This window comes from Pagrus major, chromosome 7 (assembly GCF_040436345.1).
Source record: "Pagrus major chromosome 7, Pma_NU_1.0".
Lineage (NCBI taxonomy): Eukaryota > Metazoa > Chordata > Actinopteri > Spariformes > Sparidae > Pagrus > Pagrus major.
The window spans coordinates 25,226,478-25,254,070 of NC_133221.1; the positions used below are offsets into that span (position 1 = coordinate 25,226,478).

Genomic DNA, 27,593 nt, shown 5'->3' on the forward strand with positions numbered 1-27,593 from the left:
CCAGTTAACAGTTAAATTAACCTGCCCAGAGAAACTTTAAATAGATCAATAGATCATGTGTAAAAATGTTTCAACACTGAACATCCTGTAGAGAAGTCACCTCTTCCTTGTTGAGTCAGGAACCGATGGATCCTGTTAAATTACAGGAACATAAACAAGTGTTACAATAATGCTGTGTTCCTCTGGAGGAAATACTTTACATACATGCTAATTTATGACCAGGGAGAAAACCTCTTTTCACCAAATACCTTCCAGGATGAGAAGCGCTCAATATGTCCTTGTTCACTGTCACATCTCTTATGTCTGTACAGTAAATATGAAGCTACAGCCTGTTAGCTTAGCTTAGCTTAGCTTAGCTGAGAGACTGTGAGCAGAGGGAAACTGCTAGCCTGGCTCTGTTAAACAAGTTAGGTGTTTTATAGCTCACAACTGAGTATCTTAGATCTTACATAGGTTATATAACATCATACCAACAGTGTAAAACTGAAGTGGGGAACAAGTTAGGCACAAGTTAGCTTTATGCTAAGCTAAGCTAAACACCTCCTGGTTTTAATTTGGCTGACTAGGCTGAAAGAGAGTGAATAACACAAAGAAAAAGCTAGCACTGCTCTGTCCAAAGGTCACGAAATCCATCCAACACATTGTTACACAAAACTAAAAAAGTGTCAGATTGTGGTATTAGGGGTTTCAGGTTAAGTTAAGCTGACGAACTGCTTGTTGTAGCTTCATACAGACACTAGAGTTGTTATACTGTCGGCTAACTGTCGGCAAGAAATTGTCAAAAAAAAAAAAATTAAATATGCCATAACTTGTGAACCATTTAGCCTTCAATAAGTTACATCTTCCTAATCTGGCTGCCACCTCTGGTAAGGTGTTATATTCAGCTATTAGGCCCATAAGGGTTTATTAACCCAAACAAGGTGTTGACTCGCTTTAGATCCAGTCGCTGCAAAAAAAACATAGGTGACTGCGAATAAATGCATAATAAAGTAGGCTATGTATGAATCTTAGCAATGGTTTAACAGTGATAAAGGCTAATGCATAAGTTAATAAATGTGTTTTGTCATGCTTTAATAAACAATTATAGGAAAATCAAAAGTCTTTATCAACGTTCTGAAGCAGTCTATAAACTGTTAACAAGCATTTAATCAACAAGTATTGACCTTTAAATACAAATAGTCATCTGATAGAAACTACAAGGGCCTTATTAGGCCTATCTGTTATTTAATACATGGGCCTCAATACAAAGTGTCACCTTTTCTTTTTTTTAATTAAATACATTCTGTTTAAGTTAGAGTTTAATCAACAAAAGCCAGCACACACTAATGACCTGAAGTGTCACCTTATTCACCTTAACCCTAATATTCTGGTGAAGACCGCCTTATCTTCAACACTTTGGGGTGGAAAAATGTCAGTCTGAGAGGGACAAATTCATTCTGAGAGGGACACGATGGGATAATTCTCAGGAAAATCTGTGTGACGCAGTGTTGAGTTGAATGCACAGTGTAGAAATAGATGCAGATACCAGGGTACCAGGAAAATACTGAGGAAAAAGGAGCCAGTGGGTTACTGGGAAAGCAGCCTCAGCACACATGGGGCTCAGAAAGCGGTTCTGTGAGCAGGTGCGCCCCCTGTAGGACCCAGAGAGTGATGGGCTGATGTTCCTCTCCTCTCTTCAGCTGTCTCCAGCTCCACGTTCAGTCCTCTATAGAAAAAAAACTTTGACATAAATCATATTTTGTGTGTTTGATGGTCACAATTATTCAACAAATTGATAAAACTGTCAGTCAGTATATATTAAAGGTGCACTATGTAGATATGAGGATCTTTATTGACTGATATTTTTATGTGTAAACAAATTAAATAAACAAACTCTGAACTGAATCAACTGAATAAACAAACTGACCTTAAAGGATGACACAATTTCATACTGTTTTACTTTGCTTATATTTGGCGGACCCTGCCACCTTTATAGCTTCAAACAGCTTGTTTTTTCAGATATGGAAAAAATAAATATTTCTGAGTTAGTATTATTACTTCAATAATATTGTACAATATTAAAATACTGAATTTCTTCTCAAAACCTACATAGTGCCCCTTTAAGCATGACAGACTCATTAAAGGTGGTGACCTCAAAGAATATCTGCATTTGCTTACAGATTGTGCTCATTTGTTTTCATTTGTTTGTCGGTTAGATTATAATCAGTGAGGTTACACAACAAGGAAACATTATTATAATATATATATATATTTAGTTTGATATGCACCACTAGATGGCGCTCTCATCACATCCTGTCCACACAAGCTCTGCTACTCTTAAGACACACGGGGTGGACAAAATAATAGGACCATGTTACCTGCAAACACTACTGTTATAAAAATATATGTTGCTAAAGAGGGACTGAATCAGTTTATTGTGCTGCTGTTTCAGATTGTATTTGGATGTGTTATGACATCCTCCTGATATAAATATTAAATACAGTAGAGCACTTAGACAAATTTCATCACAAGGAGAAAAAGAAAAACAGTAAATTAATACAAAGGATGTACAATTTAAAAAAAAAAAATAATAACAAGAGGACGCTCGGCAGATGTTTTATCTGAATATTAAAAATCTACTGATTAATGCCACTTTGTTGACTAGAAATACAGAAAAATCCTTATAATGACAGGAAAATGAATACCCTTATATAGATGTATAAAACTGTCTATATTTCTTCTTTCATCAGGTCTGTCTGCCTTTAAACGGTCACATCTTAATGTTTTCATCTGGAAAGTGACCCTGTTGCATTTCGTATTTCACATTTCACCAACACTTCTTGTACTAAGTTTTGCATGGATTTTATTTCATTTCATATTTTCAAAAGCTCAAATGAAAAACACACAAGGGTGCATTCAGGTTTCTTTTTTCACCATTTTCTTATAAATATATGAGAGAAAAACAGACATTTGTTGCAGATTGTTGTGGCGTTGTAGCTTCTCCCAGTGTTCAGAGCTGTCATCCTGTTCTCAGAGAAGACGTCACGGCTAAAGCGCTGAGTCATATGCCAAAGCCATCTGAGCCGTAAGACAATTAGGGCTAAGAAGTGGCACACAGCAGCATTTAACTGGAGACGCTGCACAGATACCAAGCAGACTAAGTGTGTTAGAGCAAACACAACCTGCTCGCCAGCTGTTTACCTGAACTTAAGTGGGGGGTGTGAATATGAAATAGGTCGGGAAATGTTAGAAATATTTTAAAAATTAAGAAAAATCTTTTAACATTAATTTTGATGCTTCTGTTCAGAAAATGTGTTTAGATTTTCATCCAAACTGGAGTCAGGGAAGATAACATCGTTCACTTTATAGAAACTTTAGGTGAATTAAAGTCTAAGGTGAGTAGTGACCACTTTGATTTTGGATTTTGGCTTCGCTGCATCTTCCAGCTCTGTGCCTCAAGGACAGAAATCAGCTTGTTAATGTTACAGGACACGACAGGAGGCTCTTCTTGGGAGACTTGGTAGAAGAAGTATAAGATACCAATATGTTTATCCTCTTCATGCTGGGTGTGACACAGGGAATGTTAATAAAAAGAAACGGCTTAACATCTTCACCATAGTGTAATTTGTTTAAAGTAGTCGGGCTACATGTGTGAGAAAATTTCAAAATTTCTCATCTCAATATCCTGGAAAAGAAGAATAACAAAAAAAGCCCCTCTGCTCCAGGTCCTTAGAAAACAGTTCCATATTTATTGCAAAATATTTTTGTACAGAATACAACTGAAAAAACATCAACAGAGGAGGAATGGACAGTAAGGCCAACATCAGAACTCCAAGAGCTGAACTGTACAAACACCAATAATAACATTTGCTGCTTTAATAGTGTTTTTTATACATAAATTGTTTCCCGCCCTCACAGCCACCTCCTTCAGGGGGAGAAAAAGAAAGAACTCAAACATCTTTCCCATTTTTCTAAAACATTATTGCCTTTGCCTGTAAACCAACCTAGATCACCAACGGACAATCCTTAAAATGTTGAAACTTCTGTAAGAAACTTGTCCCTTGATTGATAATGTCTCACAAAATATAAATATATATACTTGTAAAAAGCTCCAAACAATATGGGACTGTTACGTTTTTCAAAGTGAGTGTTGCATCACTTGTCATTGAGAACATGAGGAGGCTCAGCGCGTTACAGCTAAAGTTAGGAGGCTAACACCATTAGCTCAACTTCTGACACCAGTAACTGAGTGTGCTGAGATAATACTTCGGATTTTGAACTAAATAAAATATCAACGTTTTGCTTTTAGTTTACTCACACTGCTGGAATAATTGAACCCTCGCCTGAGCTTGGAGGGGTTTAGCGTAGTGCGTCTACATAAATTCGGGCGTGCATGCCCATGCACATCCTCATGCGATTTGGCACTGATGTAAAAGTTCTTTCCTCAAAGTAAACCGTGTGGTAAACACGTCTCGGTCTCTCCAGCTCCTTCTCTTACGTCTTTTTTTCTTTACACATAAAAAAAAGGCAGAGTGAGACAGGATACATTTTTTTTCCCCGACATTCAAATGTACATCTTTAACATTGGCTCTCCCAAAATTTGGGATCTAATAAAGACAAAAAAAACCCTCCTGTCTCCGGAAGTTCATTATAGAAAATAAAAATTAAATTAAGATTAAAATAGATACGATTTTTTTTTCTCATATGCATAAGCCCTTCAAGAAAACACACCAAAACATTAGAGGATGAAGACGATGTACAATCCAGAACTCCAGAGGAGAAAGAGGGTTTGTTTTCTTCTGACACGACATGACTAAGAAGGTAGACGTGGAACGAGAGGTGCAACACGACAATGTCTTGTTTTTGCCCTTCTGATTCTATATCTTACAATACATGTGGTGGATAACTAACAAAACACGAGTATCCTCCTTTAAAGTGTGAAGCCGCTGCTGGTTGGGGTCTCTACACCAGTCGAATGACAAACAGACTGTGGTCTTCAGACACAACCAGGCAGAACGACACAAAGCTTTCTGATCAAACATAGTGACAATTGCGTCTGGGATGCTTTATGGACCTTTGTTTTTTTGCGTATTTTGGAGGAAAATGTGAGTTTTGTTGCAGAAACTCTTCCACAAACATTCATTTCACTAATGAGAATGACAGTTTGAAGGTAAATAAAGTAAATTGAGTATTTCTTCGCAATTTTGTAGTCACTATGCACGACTTTATGACCAGGTTATTAATGACCTTTTCTTCCAGTGACCCACCACTAAAATGACCCGACACACTGTAGCTCTGTAATGTTGTGTGTGTGGGGGTGTGTGTGTGGGGGCTCTTTAACCTTATATGGATATCACAAGTGCTATCAATGATTTGATACCCTGAGTAGAGGACATAGGCTTGGGGTGAATTTCAGTAGAAACAAAAACATTTTTGCCAAGCAAACGCCAACTGAAAAACATGATTACTAAGTAATACCACCTTTCACACATACATAAAAACCATACTTATTGGTACATTAGAAACCACAAATGTAACCAGAGAGAAATAAAACAACAACAACGACAGATCACCCATGACAACACAGTCATTTTCAGCTTTACAATATGCATATATTCATGCATATATAGTGTGTATTTCCCCTTGCATACAGGCGAGTGGTTGGGGACTATATAGAGAGCCTTTAGTTATACCAACTCTCTCTGCAGAGACTAACACTGATTATTAAGAGATCAGTACAAATGAGAGCAAACATAATTCACGGGACAGGCCGAGGGGGGAGAAGACGGGGGACTGATTCTGCGCAGCCTTGTAAACAGAGGAGGCCAGACAGCCAGAGAGAATGATGGGTAACAGACATCCACTTAAAGCAGCAAAGATAGGACAGATTACAGGAGGTGGAGGCTGAGTGGGACCGAGGAAAAAGAAGAGGCGGGGGACCGTTTTCTTTCAGATTACCAATCAGACTATTCAAAGCGGAAGCATCACCTCGCAACGCCGCCTCGCCTGCTTCTCGTCAAGCTCGGCGGAGCATCAGTTCTGCTGAACATTAAGTTATGTTCCTGCTCAGGTGGGAAAATACTCGAAATGTAACAAACAGTGGACTCTCAGCGATGTAACACAGCGTCTTATAGTAAAGCAAACTATGGGCTGAGTGAGTGTTCGATCACTGGGTGTGGGGGGGTGAGCAGGAGGGTGCGACAGGCAGATGTACGTCTCTGAGTCTTCAAAGACATAACTGCTGCCCCCTTCCACCCTCGCTTCTCTCCAGCCCCCTCCGACATCCTATTTGGGTCGGTAACAGCAGAGAGGACAGAGATGCTCAGACGAATAGCTGGATCCGCTCGCGGATGGTCTGCCGACAGATGGGGCAGGTCTTGAGCGCGGCACTGCAGTCGATGCAGGAGGCGTGTCCGCACTGAAAGACCAGCTTGATGTGGTTGTCGATGCAGATGGGGCAGGTGATCCGCTCCTCCATCTGGCGGTAGCGAGACTGCAGCTGCTCCAGCAGGTTGTGCTGCTCCGAGTTCTCGGTGCCGGGGCTGCAGTCCACTTCTGTTTGGTCTGCGGGGGGGAGAACGAGGAAAGATGTCAAAGCAATAAAGAACTGAATCCACAGATGGTAACTGTAGGTTATTGTTTTCTGGTGTTAATACAAGTCACATTTATAAAAGCTTGTGCTACTGGTTGAAAGATAATAAGGCTGAATACTAAAGCAACCATGACCATGTATACAGCATGACTCAAAATATCTGACAATTTCATTGGAGGCTTGTCCTCGACACAGAGGTGCTTTAATCCGACGTCTCAGGAATAGTGATCACTGCTAATACAGAGAGATATTTTACAGTCTGCACGGAGGAGACTTTAAATTCATTAAAGAAACTCATGAATTAACTACGGCTGCCACTAATAGCAATTTTCTTTATAATTTTTACTGTGGATTAATCTGCCCATTATTTTCATGATTAATTGGTTAATCTTTTAGTCTATAAAATGTACAAAAGATTGGGGAAAATGATCATCACAATTTTCCACAGTCAAAAGTGAAAAATTCCTTCTTTTGTCCAACAAACAGTCCAAAACCCAAAGACTCTTCATTTACTGTCATAAAAGACAAAGAAAGGCAGCAAATCGTCACATTACAGAAGCTTGAACTAGCAAATGTTTGACAATTTTGCTTGAAAAATGACTGAAATCGATTAATCAATTATCAAAATAGTAGGCAATTAATATTCTTTTGAGCTCTGGAATCAGTGACAACACTGAAAGTACATTTTGGTTTAACAAATTATAAATAGAGAAAATGCAGACAAAAGATGACGACAATAGTTTCTGTATTTTCAAAAATAAATCAAACCCATTAAAAAAAAGGTCACTGTTAAGCTCATCATTAGATGATTCAATACATGTTGGACAAGGAAATATGTTTGTTACAAATATTAATGTGAAGAAGAAGAAAACCTGTGTTGTTTTGCTGGAAAACATGTCACTGTATCCGTGTTCTATTAACACATCACAAATAATAATAAAGAAGAGGATTCTTCTTACCTTGTCTAATTTTCTTGGTGATTGTGACTTGGCATTTGATGCATTTCTTCATTCGATGAGCACACTCTGTTTACACAAAGACAAGGTCAGTGAGGAGGTAGAGAAGAGATACAAAACGAAAACATTTGGACCGAACATGAACTGATAAATGCATGATGAGCCTCCACCCACCTTCACAGGCCACACTGTGCTGGCAGGGGCAGAAGAGAACCAGCAGAGCCAGCTCGGAGCAGATGAGGCATTCGCTGGGCCCTGGCGGTGTGGGAAGAACCAGGTTGGTCATGGTGTTGGGCGTCGTGTGGACCCGCCGCAGGCTGGCGCTGCTCAGGCCCTGTCCGCATGTGATGGCCTGCAGACGCTGCAACCTGTCAGACAACAAACAACGATAACGCACAGGTGCATCTTGTTTCTCACACACAAACTCTTTTTCTCTTTGGTTTATCAATTCAACGGATTAAGGAATATCATCCAAAGGCAGTATAAATTTTAGCGCCTCTTTTACAGATCACCTGTGTTTCTCAGAGAAGCTCTTGATGAGCTGCAGCATGCCACTGTCTGCCACCAGGTCCAGGGGGCTCTTGCCCTTGTGGTTGGCGTAGTTGATGTCAGCTCCTTCCTGCGCTAGAAAACAAGCGATGGCTGCACCAACACTCAGCTCGGTATTCCCCAGAAGACCTGAAGCGTTCAGCTGTGGATACACATGATGATGACAGGAAGAGAGGATGGGAAAAAAGAGGAAGGGAGAAGAAGTTGGAGTTAAAACAAACACTACTCATATTATAAAAGAATAATAAGGCTGAGAACGGACCTTGTGGGTAGAGTGGGGCTTGAGACATTGCATTTAAAACTTAAGTCAAGGACGCAGGTGATGGTGAACAACAAAAGGTAATTAAAATGAAACGAGGCTGATACATAAACTCAAATCTAATCAGCACTGAAGAACTCCTCCAATAACTCATCTGCTGACAGTGGCCAAAACAGGACTGAGCACTCAAGTCAAGCCACCTTCATGCCTCTGTGTGTTCTGTGTGTATTTGTGTGTGTGCTGGCTTGGCAGGTGCCCAGGATGTTGAGTGGAGCTGCAGCGTTTGCGGTCATGTAGACTGGAAAGGACGTTCTCTGCCGGTGCAATGATATCAACACAGACTGATGTAACAGGAGTTTAAGTGCTCATGTAAAAAGTGCTGCACACAGCGTGGAGTCAAGCCCTCTCAGTGAGGAATATTTAACTAGTTCTTGTGAGTAAAGGGCTCTCTGGGAAGCATGATGGAGATTTTTAAGAGCTTTGACCTCTGGTGGATAGCAACAATGTTAACATCTACTCAAGAAATCCTTCAGCAGGTGTTTAAAGTTGAATATTTTTATTAACGATAGGAATGCTTGTTATGTATGATGTGACAGATTTGGCTTGTGAACCGTTGATTCAGTCTCACTGCTCTCTTCAGCAATGTTTTCAGTGAGAAAGACTTAGCTGACTGTACGCTACTACTCAGTATTCAACAGCAGACAGACGAAGTTAGCGACTAGCTGGCGACCGTAACGGAGCATTAAGCAGCTAAAGATCCAAATATTTCTCTCAGGAGAGGAGACGGTTAAGACCAAAGCAGAGCTACAGAGAGTGAATATTGGACTACCATTTGACAGGTCACCAGACCGAATGCTAATGTTGTTCTGTTCCAGCTGGATGTGTAAATAGGGAAATGTTTGCTAACACGTTAGCATATCAACTGTCTTCCCATGATATTTCTTGATAAAATCAATGTATCATATGACAATGTGAGATCAATGTGACGATGTGAAAAGGGGTCACTTAGTGATACAGAGAATTAGCACCAGAATCTACAGCTTCCCTCAGCTTTATAGTCAATTTCAGCTCAATGTTTCTCTACCATGCTGCAGCTTTACAGTTTTGATTCACTCTCACTGCTCTCCCAGCATTGTTTCTGGCCACAGCAGGAAGTGGTTTTCAGTGAAAGCGCTCTAAAAACTGTAAACAACTGCAGACAGATAGACAGTTGTTTATATTGCTTGCTGACACATTCACCATAACAACTTTATCAGGTGATAATACGTCAGTGTTGTGTTTAGGGCCAAAAAATAAATTAAAGTTGGTTTAATGATACTGAGCTCCAGCAAATTATCATATACATCCTTCACATTCATTCAAACTTAATTTAAATAACTGTCTGTTAGCAGTAGCATTATCCTTTCTGTTCATTATGAATATAAACATTGCTGTAGGTAGTCATTGTTGACTGCAGTGCCAATACACGGGATCTTCCTACCACATCATTCACAGAGAAAAAAATGGCTAAAATTCAAAATGTCAAAGCGTCACAGTAAGATAAGATGCACTCGAGGGAGGCCTGAGGTCAGTAAATTTAGTTCCTCTGAGGATTAATATACCACATGGCTCCTTTTAGATTCTTTGGATTGATGGAGTGTGCTTCTATCCAAGTTCAAGACTTCCTCCTCTAGGGAAGGATGACATGATGTGTTTACACCGTACTCCTAATTTACCACAGACATTTTAATTTGAGCTCCCTCCAGATCTATATCGCCACACTAAGTGGGCCCTCTTCATTTCTCAAGCATTCAACACTTCCTCTTTCTCTTCATTAGACCACCGTTCTCAAAGTCTTGCCAGCACTTTCTCTTAGAGCAAGAGAAGGATATGAGATTAAAGTCAAGGTATGGTAATCTTTATTTCTAAGAAAATAAATTCAACACGTTGAGCACTAAAATGTTTTTCTCTGTAGTTGTAACGGCTGCTTTAGCACCACATTAGTTCACTCCCATCTGATCACTTTCTCCTCAGTTAACCCCTCTCTCTTGCCTTGTTTACACAATGAAGCAAAGTCCTTTCACTTGGTGATCACCCTGTCCTTGAAGTCCACCAGACTTCCTTTCCCTGCTCATCATTTACCTAGAAAGCCATCTGCTTTATCCTAGATTAACCCCCCCTGACTATAAACAAACATGTTTAAATGCCTTCACTTGGATTTTGTTTACTATTCTGTCCTTGCTTCAATATCGTCTGCTCTTAAGCAGACTTAGTCCTTATTTACCCCCACTATGAGTCTGTTTTTACCTCCTTAAGACTGCATTAATCCTTTTTACTCACCGTCTGTTTACCTTCCTTTTAGTGTCTATTTACTCCTCATTCAAGCTATATTTACTACTCTTTGAATGTTTCACGTACTCTTCCTTTAGTCCTCTATTTATTGTGGATTGTCTCTTTAGTAACCAGCTCTTCAGTCTTTATTTAGCTGTAAGTCAACAACATGCCACCTCCCCTGCTGCCTCCCTGTCGGCTCTCACCCTGCAGTAGAGCGATGTGGAGGAGCAACCCTCGCTGCTCTCCTCCGTGCTGCTGGTTCCCACGGCGGGGCTGAGCATTACGTTGGCCAGCTGCGGGCGGAGGAGGGCCACGTGCATGGCCGTGTCTCCGTCCTCGTCCTCCATGTTGACGTCGGCGCCCTCGGCCACCAGCAGCTGAACCAGGTCGGTGTGGCCCTGCGTCACCGCCAGCTGCAGCGGCGTCTGGTTCCGGTTGTTGCGGATGTTGATGTCGCAGCGTCCCTGTGGATAAGGAGTCAGGGGAAAAAATTGTAATGTCAAAATTTTTTATTCAATGTATAAAAAAAAATGTTCATTCGGTGCTGCAAAGAAAAGACAAATTAAAATCTTCGGCTCACCTCCTTGATGAGGATCTCCGCCACGTCACGGTGGTTGTTAAGGGAGGCCAGATGCAGCGCGGAGAAGCCATCCTCCTTCTTAACGTCCACCAGCTGCCGTGCCCGGGCCAGGATCTTCTCTGTGGCCCTGCCGCCAGGACAAACAACGCAAGACTCCATTAGGCAGAGAGCACAACACTGCTCAAGGTTTAAATTAGGAACAGTTAAGTCTGCAATAGCTGCCCCAGTGCTTCTCAGAATATGAAGCTCATTTTATTCTGCGCCACAGTGTACTTTACATGAGCTTGGACAGAGACGCAGCTGCTGTGGAGTTGCTAACAAGCCGTTCTAACGAGAAAACAGAGACACAACAGGCAGCCACTTCTCACTAAATGCAGCCAACTGACCTCCTGATGTTCCTTTAATACGCCACTACCCAGAGTGTAAATTGCTGTTCTAAGCCTGCCAGCCTTGTAGCTTTCCACTATACTCAGTATTCAACCAGTGTGCTATAACATAGACAGAATATCACAAACACTTCAATCAACACCTGACAGCTCGATGTCCAAAACAAGGACATTAAACTGTCAAATCTTTGAAGGTCAAAAATGTTCACCATCCTCTTCGTCATCCATCTACTTGTGTTATCTTCAAAGTGAGGGATAGCAATTTAGTCTGAAGGATTAGATCACATTCGGTGAAGTGAGACTATTATAACTTTTTGTGTGTTTCGTGCAGCGGGCCGATGCTGCAGTGTGAGGCCAGGTTGCACTGTTGAGACGTCCTCTGCGCTGTAGCTGAGCTTGCTTTATGACGTGTGAAATTGAAGCCGACAGCCTTAGTGAGCACCCAGGAAGCTGGCATGCCAGTGTGGAGGCTTGGGTACGGCGTCACCCAACCTTTCTATGGATGTTAGGCCACTTTTGACGTTAATGAGGTTGATAGATGAGGCTGGTGTCGATCTCAATCACTTCTTATTCACCCTCATTAATGAAGACAAAAATTTGATGTGATAGCATCTAAAGTACAAGCCAAGCTCAGTAAATCCAGCAATAAAAAACCTATTGTTATAAACTGTTGATAAAAAACTGTTCATGCAACAGGGAGAAAAGAGCGTCCACACAGAGGACATGAGGCATTCAGACTTTAGCAAACTTTAAACTGGGACACAGACGATGGATGTAAAAATGTTAAAAATGGATTTGACCTCATACGTTTCCTTAGAAGTTTCCTTGTTATTTGTAAAAAAGTCTCTTGGTAAGACTTTATAATAACCATCACTAATAAATGGTAAATACATAGTTAATTAACTTAAAGTTATTTCACTGTTATCAAATAATGAAATGATTAAGAAAACATTTATTATGCAACTTTACAAACAATTGCTTAATAAATGGTTTATAAAGAATTTCCTTGCTTGTTAACAGTGAAATAGCTATTAATCTACCATTTATTAATGATAGTTACTATATAGGACACTACAAAGTGTTACCAGTCTCTCTACATACAGTAGCACCTCCATAGCACCAGTTTCAAACTATCCTACCAGCAACTGAAAGTATTTAGGATTTTTCTTTTTCTTTCTTGTATTTTTTTGCATCTTATTTACCTACAATTGCCATGCATTTATGTTATGTACAGTATATGATATGTATCTGTGTCGGCACATTACTTTGTGTTTTCATGACTCACCTGCATATTTGACAAATATGGTTACAATATGTACTATCTACTATCCCTTAATTTTAAGTTTTAAGGCAATTTTAACATTGGCCCGCAAAAACAACGGCCCACAAAACAACAGCACAATCAAAACAGTTCATGTTTGACATAAAGGATCCTCTCTGAAGTCAGTCTACAGCCATAAAAACCTGACAACAGCATAATCATAGCCTCTCTTGAATCTAAACGGTGTCATTCCTGTGTTACATCGTATCAATGTGCTGCTGAGAGAACAACACATATGCAATTATTTTTCTGTCAGTGTAAAACAGGAAAGTTTTAATGCGGCTTTTATCATAATAACTAACAAATTACAGCGTTTACAGGCTCATTAGCAGCAGATCGCTGATACATTTTAAATTCATCGCAAAGGTCCAGACCGCTGAGAGTACAGTATGGTCGGGATCTCCCCTGGGTGTTTTATTAGGGATGAAGAAGAGACATTGTGCTGGAGGTCACCGATACCTGCAATGCAGCTCTGTGGGTGTGTGTGTGTGTGTGTGTAGGCGTATGTGGTGACAGTATTGATAGAGAGAAATATCGCTCCTGCTTTAGAGTCGTCTCCAGGCCGCCGTCGTGAGCTAAAGAGCTCCCCCTCGCAGGTCTGAGGCAGACACAGCTGTGTGAGTGTGTCACCTTTGTGCCCACTACGCCTCTCTACATTATTTCCATAATCGTTACTCCTGTGTGTTCATGAATATTCAGTCCTGGGCTGACGTTCTGGGGCAGTTTTGTACAAACATGCCTTCACACACAACAGCTAGAGGGCACGCTGGTCATGACTTCTCTAGAGACTGAAGTCATCATTTGGTTATTTTTGGGAGTTTGCATCATGCTTGTTTGTGACCTGCTTCTTGATCGAAGCTTGATAAGAGCAGGAGAAATGTACCATGACGAGTACTAATTATGTGACCTACTGCGAAATCCGGTGTGTGTCAGACAGTTTACATCTTACTCTCAAAAGGCTCAATGTTACTCCAGAAAGACAGGATTAAATAGGGAGAGGATGAGTTGGAAAAATAGAAGAAACTGCTGTGGAACAAAAGGGATCTGGTGAAAGTGAGGCGCAAACAAAGGAGCTTCGAGGAGGTGGGATTACAGGAAAGAAGGAACAAATTCAGCCAAGTATTCCTTCTTTTCAATAAATACAGTAAACAGACTGTAACCATCCTCCACATCCATTTGCCTCTTCTGTCAAGCTGAAAACTCAGAAAGAAATCTGGCAGCTTGCCCTGTTTCTTTTCTTTCCCAGGACTGTTTGTGAACTTGGCCTCTTGCCCCTCTTTTTCCATTTCCTCACAATAAATAAATACTCTAATAAACAAAACATTCTCATCTTTCTGTCACACAAAAAACAACAGAGGGCCACAGCTGCTCAGAGGAGCTTTACGACAGCCAAAACCGACTAAAAAAAGAAAAAATCATACTTTGGTAGGTGTAAATTAAAGGTGGATGAATATCAAAGAGCAGAAGAGTCAGGAAAATCTATAACCATAAACTCAAATAAATACTATGAATTTTTAATTTACTCCACAATGATTAATCTCATTTGAATTGGAGATAAACTGTGATGAGATGTGTTTACCCTCAATCCATTGCCGGCACACATTCAAACTTCATACTATAATTGGTATTAAAGCCAGAACAAACACACCTGGGCTGTATCATTGTAGTGTAGGTCTGCTGGTGATATATGAATGAACCGGTGAAGCGAGCTAATCCTCAACACTGTAAATCCTGCGTCTCTACTTCTGGCGCAGCGGCTGATGTCAAGCTAAATGAATACTGGGGAGTGTGGCCTAAACTCCCAGCACTGCACATATGACACTTGCCAGAACAGATCGGACATTTTATTAAATGACTGTCTGCTGCGGCCTCTGCTCCCCTCCTTTTTCCTCTCTCGCTTATTGCTAGCAGACTGTATTTTTATTCTCCAGCTCAGTCGACATGAGTGCGTGTATTGCACTCACGTACACGTCTGTCCTGGTATTATAGCTATAATTTCAAAAGGCGAGTAAGGGGGCTGGTTGTTGGAGTGATAAGGAAATGTGGGGTGAGGGGTTTTGATATGTTGGTCCACTCCTTTTCAATGGCTTGGTGAAGTTGCTGGATACTCTGTTGTGTGACAAAACAGCACTTTTTAGAGTGGCCTTTTATTGTGACAAGTCCAAAGCACACCTGTGCATAATCATGATGTTTAATCTTGATAAGCCACACCTGTCAGGAGTGCTCACTAAAACAGATTTAACAAATTTGTGCTCAAAATCTGAGCGAAAAAAGCCTTGTGTGTGTATAAAAAGAAATATTTTATTCCAACTTGTAAAAAAAAAATGGGAGCAAATAGAAAAGTGTTTGTATTTTTGTTGAGTTCAGCACTTTAAAGCTTTCCCTTGATGAGAATAATGGTTTGACTTATGCTCTCTGACTGGTTTAGTACTTGACAGACTGGCCTGAGTAGATGGTAGAGAGTTTGTAGGCAAATAATCAGAGGACCAATCTATGGTGATCTACTCACAGCCTGGAAATCATTACTGATGACAATAACAGGGTTCCGACCCGTTTGGAATATACATTTCGAAGATATTATCCATTAAATTTTAGTGAAACCTTGAATGAAGTGGCATCGCTTCAGGGAGGAAATTTATGTTGGAGCTGGTGTTTTTTATTCGTGCTCTGTTTCCTTCATGGCACCTCTTTAAAAAGAGCCAGGGATGATTTTCCATTACATGCTTTGGTTATAATTTGGGAAGGAGAGTTCATATGAGGTCGTAAAAGCCCTGGAGCAAAGAAGCAGGAACCTCACCATGGTCAGGGCAGTCAGTGCGCTGTGAAAAATATCAACTCTAAGACATCACTCATACCTGTGAGGGAACTAACTAGCTTATTCATTTTATAATACAGGTGGAAAAACTGATACTTTCTTGATCATCCTGACTCTGTTGTGCTGCAGAGCTAGACTTCTCTAGAAATAACTCAGATATGATATTCGAAGACGTCAAAAACTGAACTAAGGACAAAGTGTAGAGGTTGATCTGAGTCACGGGCACTAATACATAACATTTAGATTTTAAATTAATCAATAACATAATTTTAAAATAGAGTACTACTGAGAAACATTCACTTTTGGTGCTTTCTCTCTACGTTTTCCAGGCTATTTGTGGTGTGTGGGAGCTTGTGTGATGCAACATGGACAGAGGAGGACACTGGCACACCAAAAATAAAGAGTTGTGTTTGAGGCATGAAACCTTATCATTGTGAGAACATTCAGCTATGCCTGGTCAGTGCGCCATCCAGGCTCAGCTTGTGATTGAGCACCTCCAGTGTCAACCAGCCTAAAACCAACAGTGTCAGGAGACAATGGAGCCTTTGTGACAGGTGTCAGCCAGGCAGGCTTGATGTTTGGCCTCGAGCACCTCGGTGTAGAGTGAAATGGCTGAGCTGATCTCTCACCAGCTGCCTGTTGGTGTCACTGAGTGGTATACAATAGAGGGAGCCATTTTGGGAGGAATAAAGTCAAAATCTTTGATTCTCTCATTAAAATAAAATGTGTTCTCTTTATCTCTCTCAATAAGCGCTGTGACACAACCCACAGCCAAGTCATGAAAGCTGTGCTGAGTAGGTCTTCCCTCGGGAAAACTATCTGGTAAAATGTGCACAGTTTGTTTGGATTTCTTACATTTCTGTCCACTGATGAAACCGAGGCTCTGCATTGCTGAAAAATGACAAGACTAAACGTAGTTTGGGAGGAATCTGGAGGACAAGTCCATGTGGAGGAAAACAGGATGCAAAAGTAAATGTTGCATTTTTGCCTGATATTGACTGCCAGCCTGCTGACAGCAGCAGAAGCTGTGTGGGAGATGAGCTCTATCTGTAACGGATAGTGTTGAGAGTTGACCTTTGAGTCCTCATTTGAACCCACAGCAGAGATTCCCCCACACACACACACACACACACACACACCCAGAACCATCATTTCCATTCCTCACATCAGATAGAAACTACCAAGAATTGAGAACAACTGAGCAGCCTGACAATAACCCACATGACACTGGGGTTTTTTTTCTCTTTACTTTGAAGTGGGATTCTTCTGGTGCACACATGCTAGATTTGGGGAGAGTACACAGTGAAAAATATGGCTCTTATTTGTCCATATTAAGTGGCTAACAAGCTCACATAATAGATGACTTCCAGATTTGTGTTATTACTGTAAAAACATATTTGAAATGACACTAATGATCCCTCTCGACTTCAAGAAAACTTGAAAAAGTCAATACAAATTACCAAGAATTTGGCCTTCAATATCTATTTCCACTTCTTATAATATGTGCGGTTTCTGGGTCAACACCTAAGTTTTAAAAAGTAATTGCAGAAAGTTTTGTATATGATGTCTACTCACAGTTTGTTTCCTTTGAGGGCAGCATGGTGCAGCAGGTTGAAGCCTCGGTGGTTCTGCTGGGTGAAGTCGATGTTGGGCACCAAGACCAGGATCTCTATGATATTGCGGAAATCTTTAGCAATGGCGTCATGGAGTGGTGTGTCCCCGTATGAATCCTGATTGGGGGAGAAAAGCGGTACAGTGAGTGAGGCTGTTGCACATATTGAAATTAAACTAGTTTTACAGGTTTTTGAGTTATCTCTTCAGGCATGTTGAGACACGACATGTACGTTCTTTGCCCGTGTGAGAGGAAATACCTATCCACACCACCAGGCAGCTGTAAGCCAGTCAGAGTGATTTCTTAAGAATGGCAGGGTCCGCCACAGACTCTACATGTTCAACCGGCTACCGTCATAAAAAGGGCTGACTAGCACCAATGGAATGGGTTCACACCGCAACAATTAGGGACACAGATGCTCACTGATGGCCCCGACATTGGCCGGTTCATAACAGAGTTTCTGTCATCCATAAATTACTTATGATAGCTATAATATCAATGCAATAATGCAAAGGTGTCGACCTGTAACAATGACATGATTTTGTTCGCTTGAAATCCTGAAATCTAGACTATGCACACTAATTATGGGTCTCTATCAGCCGTGTGATGGATGCTGCATTTCATTTTGATTGTATGTGGCACACACAAAAAACAAACCCTGGGCTGCTACTTCATGCTTTAGCCGAGCAGCCCACTCTACTCAAGCAGAAGAAAATATAAAAATATGCAGTTAATGAATCCCAGGCCTGATTGCAGGCATGTTAGACAGACTGGAAAATGCCTTGAAACAGACACTAAATTGCATTAATGAGTCTGAGGGCTGGAGTGAAGCAGTCAAATACCATAAATGTTTGAATTTGTGTTTACAGCTGCTTGAAAGGGCAATGTGTGAGTTGCTGATGACATGACCGACACTGCAAGAGAAGCTCAGCTCCAGAAATATTTTGTTGACTACAAAGCTTCTCATGCATGGGGGTTAGTAGATGGTGACTTTCATTTTTATGGTGAACCTTTCCTTTAAAGTAATTAAATAATATGTAAGGAGTGAAAACATGGGAAAAACACACTAAATCTTCAATGGGGTTAATCAAAGGCTAGTCTGTAATATTAGACACTCTAGGTCCTCTCACCTGGAGATTGACGTCAGCCGAATGTTCGGTTAGCACTCGCACCACGTCCGTGAAGCCCTTGTTGACGGCAATGTGGAGCGCCGTGCACATCGAGTTGTTCAGGAGGTTGATGTTTGCCCCCTTGCTCAACAGCAGCCGTGTGATCTCTGCCTGATTACTACAGAGAAAGACACCATAAAGATTATTCCTCACTGTCATGTTTCTATTGAGTGATTCAACCTGTCTAAGCAGTGCTTTTAATTAAGTTAATTCAAACCAGTGTATAAAACACAAAAGCTTATTCTAAAAGCCTACTGGGAGCTTCACAAAGCACAAGGTTTGCATGTTAAGTTACTCTATCATCATTCTTTTTCAAACCCTGCTATCTCGTCTGCATGGTGTGCCGCTGCTACAGGCCAGTATAAATTCCCGGAGAGATTTTGTCAAACTTTCCAAGCATGTGTTAACATCGTGAGAGGATGAGATGTGCCTGGCGTATTAGACGTCACTTCTGTGAATGGATTATCACATTAGAGGGAAGGAGAACAGCAGAAGCTCTACTGTAAAGCCTCCGGGTTTCTCTAAAGCCACAAGGAGCTGAGATGCATCCTGTTCGAAACTCAAGTTGTGTGTGTGTGTGTGTGTGTGTGTGTGTGTGTGTGTGTGTGTGTGTGTGTGTGTTACCTTGGCACTTTTTCTACTCTCAACTGTGAGTATGTGTGCAGGAAAACTGTGTGTGTGCAAGTGTGTGTGCTCACCCGAAGGCAGTGTAGTGCAATGCAGTGTCACCGTCTTCATCCTTGACCTCGATGGAGCCGTTGGCCTGCAGCAGGGCCTTCACCACCTCCATGTGGCCTTGGTGTGCAGCGACCTGCAGCGCAGTTTTGCCCTGGTTCTTTATATCCACCTGCCAGGAACACAAACGCGGTCGCAGATTCATTAGAGGCGGTGATGGTGTGGACATGAACCGAGCTGAAGATAAACTGGCTGGAAATAATCTGAGCACGTACAACAGATACGTTCGTCACACACTTGATACATAATCCTAATTAGTCGTGTAGTCATCATCACTACGTACAACTGTGGTCAGAAACATGGCTAGATTAGAGTGGCAGCCAGTAGAGTGTATACCTCTGCCAAGGCCCAACAGTCCCCTTTAATCGATCGAGCCTAAAATTTTAAACCACCCATAACTGCTTAAGCATAATTTCCTTTGTAACAACCACTAGGACAACAAAACAACGCAGTTGGGATCATAATATGCAAAACAATAATAAAGTGATAAAAAAGTCTGTAAAGATAGTGCCGGTCAAAAGATTAAGAACTGAAAAGAGTGCTTCAGTCCAGAAAATGAAAGCTTGTTTTTCCCAGTGCTTCGCTTTTAATATGAAGATGCCGACCAGATTATCATCACCATCTTGTTGCTGCTGTTTACATTCACCTACTGTAGACGGAAGTTTAAAATGCACAGTACAGAATTATTTCCTGGGTGTGTATGCATATATAAACTATATATATGTTCTATGTTTGCGTAGCATGAAGGAAATACAAACTTTATTTTGTTATGCAACAATGTGTTGTATAATGACAAAAAATTACCTTGTTATTTTGGACTTTGTCAGTATACAGTTTGGATTACAGATGATTACAGATGTGAGGGTTAATCTGTGTTCTTCTCATCTATCTTGAACAATTATCATTGCAGCAAATATTTGTGTTTGTGATCTCTCGATATCTTCCTGTTGCGCAAGCTGCTCAAGTCGAAATAAAATCGGGCAGCAGACAAAAAAGGCCGGGTACAAGAAAAGGAAAAAATTACTGTTCCTCCCTAAGGCAGACCTCCTCACCTCATATTCTCTTCAATAACAGTACAGTACCCAAATGGCTGTTAGTGTGTGTGTTTGACTGTGGACGACAACAACTAAAAACACACACACAGAGACTTTTTTTGCATGATCCCTTTCCAAATAAGAGTCAAATTCAAAAGCATGTCTTGGTTGCAGGCCACTGCCAAAAAACAGAAAACAGAATCCAAAACTGATTCCATCCAACATCGACCAAAATCTGTTTTATGCCTCATAAAAACCTCTTTGTGTGAATTGCATCATTTCATTTATCCAAATAGTTTGTGTATGATCATATAAGTAAAAACATATATTGTAGCAGTAAAAATTAATGTCAATTTTACGTCTATTTCCACTGCAATATGTGTCATGTTTGATGTCATTTAATAGCATAATAGTGACAGTTTTGGGTAACGTTCTCTCAGTTTTATAGTAAGACATAAAATAGAGCCTAATTTAACCGGGATAATTGCTTTACAAATCTCTTAAACAGTAAAATATGTTATTTTTACGTCTTGTCATATTTTTTCCCTAATTATCTCAGTTCTCTTCCTCATATCCTCAGTTGGCTCAGTCACTGAAAACTATCTTCCATCTCTCCCTGCTTTAATTTAAAAACGACCAGTCTGAGTGTGTCTTGATCAAACAAGCCAATGAAATTATGAGAAGCAATTACATAATTTATTAACAGGCACACATTTTACTGTCAATGCCATTTCCACATTTTTCTCTGTCTATCATCTGTGTAAATGCTGTAAATTTACAGCTATATATATTTTAAAGAAGATGTTGCCTCTTTTGTGTGTGTAACTCTAATATGGAAGAGTGGAAATAAAAAACGCTCTGCCCCTGTTTTACAGCTGAATGCAGCATGAGTTAAGGGTTGTGAGTGATATTGGAGTGGTGTGTTGTGAGGAAATTTGGATAGTGAATCAGACAGACTGGCAAATGCCAGTGTATAAAATGTCCCTTGCCTTATCTGGCTCACTAAGACTCTCTGGCCCTTAAATTCCCCACCCCCAGTCTTGGTGTCCTGGTGGGAAGAGCTCTTGGAACGAGCAGTGGACTGCAGCAAAGAGAAGGAGTGCTGCACTAACCTTGTCAGGATACTTCTGCACCAACTCCCGCACTTTGTTGGCACTGCCGTGTGCTGCCTCGATGACCAGCCGGCTGGGATTGTCCTGCTCTGTGGATTGGGACAGCAGCTTCTCCAGCACTGAGATGACTGTACCTGAACAGATACATAGGTAGATGGGGAAGGGGGACAAAAAGAGAGACAAAAAGGATTAATTTAGTTTAATCGGTTAAATGTAAAAAACAAAACAAAAAAAAAGGATTAGAAATGGTGTCGGAAAGCCTTCCAAAGGGCCAAAATGGCAACACAAAGACACACTGGTTTAATGGGTTTGTCAAAGCTGAGCTCAGGAATGAGTCAAAATGTCCCTCCATGCAGTAAAATTTGGCGACACACACACACAGCTCCGTTGTCCCATCCGCAGAGGTGAACACATGCACAGAATAGATTTAGTCATGATTACGAGAATGAGAACGTCTGACATGATGACAAATGTCTGCTTTGCTCTCGCTGTCAACATGCAGGATCGCGACATGCTATAGAGAAGAACATTTTAAAAAAGGACACCAGGTACACACACAGCTGGAAAAAAAAAAACAGACAGGGAATGGCTGTGATCATGAATGCCACAGTTGCAGCCTGTATGTGAAAGCATGCATGGCAGAGACAGAGCTGGAATAAGGGCAGGGAGGAGGATGAATGAGTGCTTGATGGAGGTAAAGTCGGAGCTGCAGCGTTAGAGATGAAGCCCCCACGTCCCGGCAGAGGCCTTACTTCCAGATTCGTTGGGGTTCTCGGCCGTCATGAGGTTGGCATCCACCTCCACAGGCTGGGCTGAGAGGCATGCTGGGTTGAACGTCCACGTCTGGCCTCCAAACGCCACCCGTAGGTCACCGTCCGCATACACTTTCAACACCTTCCCGACCTGGCCAAGCACCTAGGTAACAGAAGACAGTAAGGTAAAAAAAAACAAGGGAGAAGGTTGACATTGACACATAAAGAATAAAGAGTGGAAAAACTGATTGACCAGGAACTATTCATGGTATTTACAAGGCCAATTTCTGTGCCTCTCTAATTTAAGTAAATAATGAGGAAACGGCTCTAAACTTGATTAGTTCCTGATGTACGCCCAATTTTCAGGAAGTAGGTCACTTAATTCAGAGGGGTGTCTGCCAAATAAAGGGTTTACTTTAGCAAGTGACACAGTTAACATCACATACACAGACAGGGAGTAACCTGAAGGTACCAGAATGCAGAGGTGAGACAAAGTTATCGTTTTCAACGTGTCTAGCTTCCAAATAATGTCCACATCCAGCTAATGCTTTATCAGGATCCTTTTAGAAATCTCGCCTGAAAACCTAATTTTATATAAAAGCCTAATTGTTGTGAACATTTGATTAATTTTTTTATTGCTACTTTATTTGATCCTTTTGTGTTATTATATTGCTATATAAATGCAATGTGTAACTGTATACCTTGTTTGTAAACACTTTGGAACTATGTTTTGAAAGGTGCAATATAAATAATGTTATATAATAAATCTTGGCTAATGTGCAAAAGAGTCCTTGGTGTGAAAATCAACAAAGAAGTTTATCATAAAGTCATCATGACCTTGGTCTAAAGATCCATGTTTAGATTATCAGTTTCTCAAATCCATACATATAGTACATATTATCAGAGTATCTATTATCAGGCTAAATGAGCATACGGGAGCCATGCTGTCAGTCCACTCTCCATGGCCTGCCTGCAGTCTCTTCACACTCTCCATGTCCTCCAATACTCTTACTAGCTCGCTGACTCCAAAAGTGTTCACCTAGTGGAAAGAAAGATGGACAAACTGTTAACAAACGTGTTACACTATTAAAATCAGCTGAAAACATACTCATAATCCAACTGATCAAAGCTCTGAACTAAGATCCTCTTATCTCAGTAACTCAGTACCTTGGTGAGGGCCCCAGGATGGAAAGTCCAGCGGATGTTGTTGCTGTACTGGACTCTGACATCTCCTCGGTCAGTGATTCTATGAACAGTCCCGATCCGGCAAATGTACTGCGAACACAAATAGGCTGTTTCACCCTGGGTCTCCCTCTGCATGGCTGTGACCTTAATGTTCCCTTTAGCAGCTGTGATTTGAGAGTTGGATGCTCTGTTTCCTTTCACTCTGTTGCACGCCAATGACCATCTGAGCCACTTACATAAATATTCTGTATGCTATGTTCAGGAGGCACATGTGCAACATAAAGAGTTCATACAATGTGCAAAGTACAAAGAGTTCATTGTAACTAGGGAAGTTCACTTTGTACTTTTACTTTATAGGAGAACTCAACAGGGAGTTATGTAAAGCTATCTACTGTTAATATGTTTGTGTGATTTGTCTGTCTTTCTTTAATACCTCAGCCATTTTGGGGTTCCAACCTCCATGGCCCTCCTGCATCTGTCGCAGGATGTCCACCTCCAAGAGACATTTAACCTTGTCGCCCTGCTGGAAGGAGTGGCCGTCAGCACTCTCCTGGCGCTGCAGCTCTGCGTGCTCTCCTGGATGGAAGGGTGTTAGCATCAACAAATTAGCGGAAACCCCACCAATAGTTTGGGTTTTAAGACAGCATGTCTACATTTTCTGCAGGCAATCATATTTACATCACTGAAATGTTAAAAATACCAAATATGCCACCAAACAAGTAAGATATAATGAAATATTCCAGAGAAATAAATAACTTTGATTCCCGTTTCAATGTATGCATGCTTTAGAAACAGTCTTTCTTACCTAATTTTGGTAGGTGGTCTTTGTAATAGAAGCCTCCCTGGCCGTCAGACACGTATTTGAGGTCTACCTTGCCCTTGTGTCCCATTCGGTAGACATTGGTGGTGCCATTAGACCAGGTGACACTGGCCACACTGCGGCCAGACTCTGTGTCCCAGCCACGAATGTCCACTACCTTCCCAACCTTACCCTCCCCGCCTACACACATGCAAGAAAACAATAATACATCAGTGTGTGGGAGAAGGGGGAGAGACAAAGACAGTGAAAGATAAATCATTAAACAAAGATAAGTCGTTAGTTAAAGAAAGTGGATTTAGGTGTGTTTGATCAGGAGAAAAATGTGTGAACGGAGTAAACATGCAATCAATCAATCATCAGCACAATGTGAACACATGAAACAAATGAGATGACAGAGACAGAGGTGTGTTAGAAACACTTTCTCTGCAGGGTCACAAGTGTCAAAGTCAATCACTTCTGTTTTCTGGAACCAGCTCAGTCTTAATGAATCAAACACCTGACGAAACACAATCCCCTTCTTGATTTAAATACAAAAAAACATCAAATTAAAAAAGAAGAGGAACCACCATTAAATAAAACATGTCCACTCCCACATTATTAAGCCATATGTTTTATCAAAAGATGATTTCAGACCTCTACATCAGGCTTTATGATGTAAGAAAGCCCTTGTTGAGCCATTAAAGTCATCAGGCTGCCTCACTGCCGAACCACACCAACTAAACCAGTGGCCCGTGAAACTACATGGTGGGCTGGGGGTTTCTGAGCATGCTCAGAGCATCCCATATGCACTTACAACGTTTACGGCTGATGAGTGACTTAACCAAACCCCAGGGCGTTGATTTCAAAGACACCAAAAGGACATTTTGACTCATTCGCTCTAGCCCAGATAAGGGAGCGTTGCTATTCTCAGAGACAACCATGACCCCAGACCAGGAAACATAGAGACATATTAGCATTCCTGCTTTCCCTAAAGGGAACAATCAAGGGCTTTCATTTGGTCTGCTGATGTGAAAGATTGCTTTCTATTACTACTTAAACTATTTTCAACCATCATGTGAAAGTGAGCTTATTTTTCAAAACAGCAACAGAGTGGACCCGTCCTTTGCCACATAAAATAAAACTGAAAACACTCATGGAAGCCACCAAAACACAATTTACAACATGATTATCTACTTTCTCAACACCCGTAAACATCAACTACATTTTGGGTGAAGTTGCTTCTCATTTTGTGCCACCACACAGGGCTGGAAAAACAAAAGAACATGAATGTTACTGAACAGGGACGCTGCAGAGACACACACAGACAGGCACATCTGTGGAACAGACTCAGATGAGTCACTGGCAATATAAGTGCATGCAGACACATACTAAGACGACATTTTGCGGGTTAATGAGACGTGAGGTTAGAATGTTATTATGGGTTGTGGATGGTGAAACACTTTGAAGAGGTACAGCTTCATGGCTCAAGAAGGTAGGGGGCCTGCTGAGTTGGCAGGGGCAAGTTAGTGAGCAGGAACAGACCCCCCCCCCCTCACACACACACACACACACACACACACACACACACACACACACACACACACACACACACCTCACACACCTCACACAAACACACAACCACTCACCGTCTTGGTTACCCCAGTCCCAGTCAGGTCCACGAACCACTTTAACCCCCTGGAAGATTCCTTTGAGGATGATCCGCGGGAGGTTCTGCCTCGGTGCCAAGCTCACTCTGTGATAAGAGCATGAAGACACAGCTGAGCAAACGGCTCCACAGACCATCTGAGACAACGTGGCTGTGAAATCCTCCATACAAAACTTTTTTCAAGTGTGCATTAAAACCCCAACAAAACATCACTTCTTATATTAAAGCCAGCAATGCATGAAAAAGGCAAATACATTTACTAAAATATATTTGTCATGATTATGGATGTCCTTGGTCATTCATGTTAATGTTAATCATTACACGGTTTATAAAATACAAATCAAGGTAAAACATCCTTGATAACCAATGGACAATGGGCTGCCCAAACCACATAAATTAAATAATCAAATCCATACAAAATGCTGCCTGTCACGCAAACTTCCAATAACAGATGGACAAACAGTCCATTGACAGATGGACAGAACAAACAGATTCATCATGTGTAACTAAAAGCTTTCATAAAGAAAATAAATATGATGAGACTCAACATGCGGGACACTTATAAAGTCCACTGTGATCTCCTGACAACTGACTGAAAGGTACCTCGTAGTACATGTGTATCGCAACATGCTGAAGACATTTTCTGCCCTTTAAAAACCTGAAAACCTATAACCTTATCTTATTTTCCTCTTATTTAATTTACTTTTACATGATGAGGCATCGAGACCCCTCGGGTCACCTGGGACAGGTTTACTCAGTGTTTCAAGGATCAAAACCAAGCAAGGTGAAGCACTTTCCTGAATACCTGAGGTCCACTAAAAAACTCTTGATTTAAATCAGGGCTTAAAACATTTCTGCTCACTGTGACTTTTCAGTAAATAGATCTAAGACAATGTCTTCTTTCTGATACGATTCCAGGATTGTCACCAGTTAAACTTAAAGAACACATACAGAAAACCTACACCAGCATCTGTGTGAACACTCTACAACTTAACACAGTGACCAACAACCGCAATTACAAATTCGGATACTCAGGTGAGACAATCCTTACCTTATGGTAAAGATTTGATCAGATCTTGGTGCAAAGGAACTGCCTATTCCCATACTTTCTTGATGAGATCAAACCCCAGCTTCCATATGAAACCAAGAGCTTTCTGGATCGACTCAAAGTCATTAAAAATCCAGTGTGATCAAAAGTAGAAGAGCCCTGTGAGAGTTGTCATCCTTAGAGAGTCTCGTAGAGGCTTTGCTGCTCACACGTGTCTCTTGCGCTGGGCTTTTGCTTAAAGTTAGCCTTGGCTAATGTTATCCCCCATTATTTGCCAGATTTTTCAGGTTCCTGGGATCTGAAGCAGGAAACAGCCAACTTGGAGCCAACTGACGTTAAATCTCAGCTTGGGATTGAGCTTGGGCAGGTCTGCTCTGAGAACTGTGTGACAACAGAGCTTTGAGCCTAATCCCTGGACAGCAGAGCTATCAGAAAGCACGCCACCTTAGGGCAACGCATACAGCATGTAGGTGCTTGCATGTGCTAATGTCTGTGTTGAAATATACCATAATGGATACAAGAAAAACATGCAGTACATACAGTACAAACTGTGCAAACTATGCTGTATTTATAGTGGAGTACAGACTTCCCGAACTCCTAGTATTAGGGCCGTGGAGAGAATGTAGCAAGCAGGGTCGATTTCCTGATGACACAAAGCACATTTAAGACTTTAAGGAGTGTCTGAATCGCTACCAAGTGCACTACAGCTGATGACAGGAGAGTTAGTTCAC

General features: G+C 41.2%; 1 protein-coding gene across 2 annotated transcripts in view; it reads right to left on the bottom strand.

The window, feature by feature from the left end:
- Positions 1–3,705: 3,705 nt before the first annotated feature.
- The window catches only part of mib2 (MIB E3 ubiquitin protein ligase 2), a 38,860-nt gene continuing 14,972 nt past the window's right edge, over positions 3,706–27,593 (bottom strand). For both annotated transcript variants that reach the window (XM_073470116.1, XM_073470117.1), the window contains 16 exons: positions 25,795–25,901; positions 24,155–24,349; positions 23,783–23,925; positions 23,332–23,439; positions 23,099–23,203; positions 22,165–22,327; positions 21,413–21,546; positions 19,230–19,378; positions 18,493–18,649; positions 17,326–17,480; positions 11,229–11,355; positions 10,852–11,112; positions 8,040–8,218; positions 7,702–7,895; positions 7,531–7,596; positions 3,706–6,543 (listed from right to left, as the gene is read on the bottom strand). In XM_073470116.1, the coding sequence (XP_073326217.1) occupies positions 6,302–6,543; positions 7,531–7,596; positions 7,702–7,895; positions 8,040–8,218; positions 10,852–11,112; positions 11,229–11,355; positions 17,326–17,480; positions 18,493–18,649; positions 19,230–19,378; positions 21,413–21,546; positions 22,165–22,327; positions 23,099–23,203; positions 23,332–23,439; positions 23,783–23,925; positions 24,155–24,349; positions 25,795–25,901 (2,485 nt within the window). In that variant the 3' untranslated portion in view covers positions 3,706–6,301. The remainder of the gene's footprint in view (positions 6,544–7,530; positions 7,597–7,701; positions 7,896–8,039; positions 8,219–10,851; positions 11,113–11,228; positions 11,356–17,325; positions 17,481–18,492; positions 18,650–19,229; positions 19,379–21,412; positions 21,547–22,164; positions 22,328–23,098; positions 23,204–23,331; positions 23,440–23,782; positions 23,926–24,154; positions 24,350–25,794; positions 25,902–27,593) is intronic.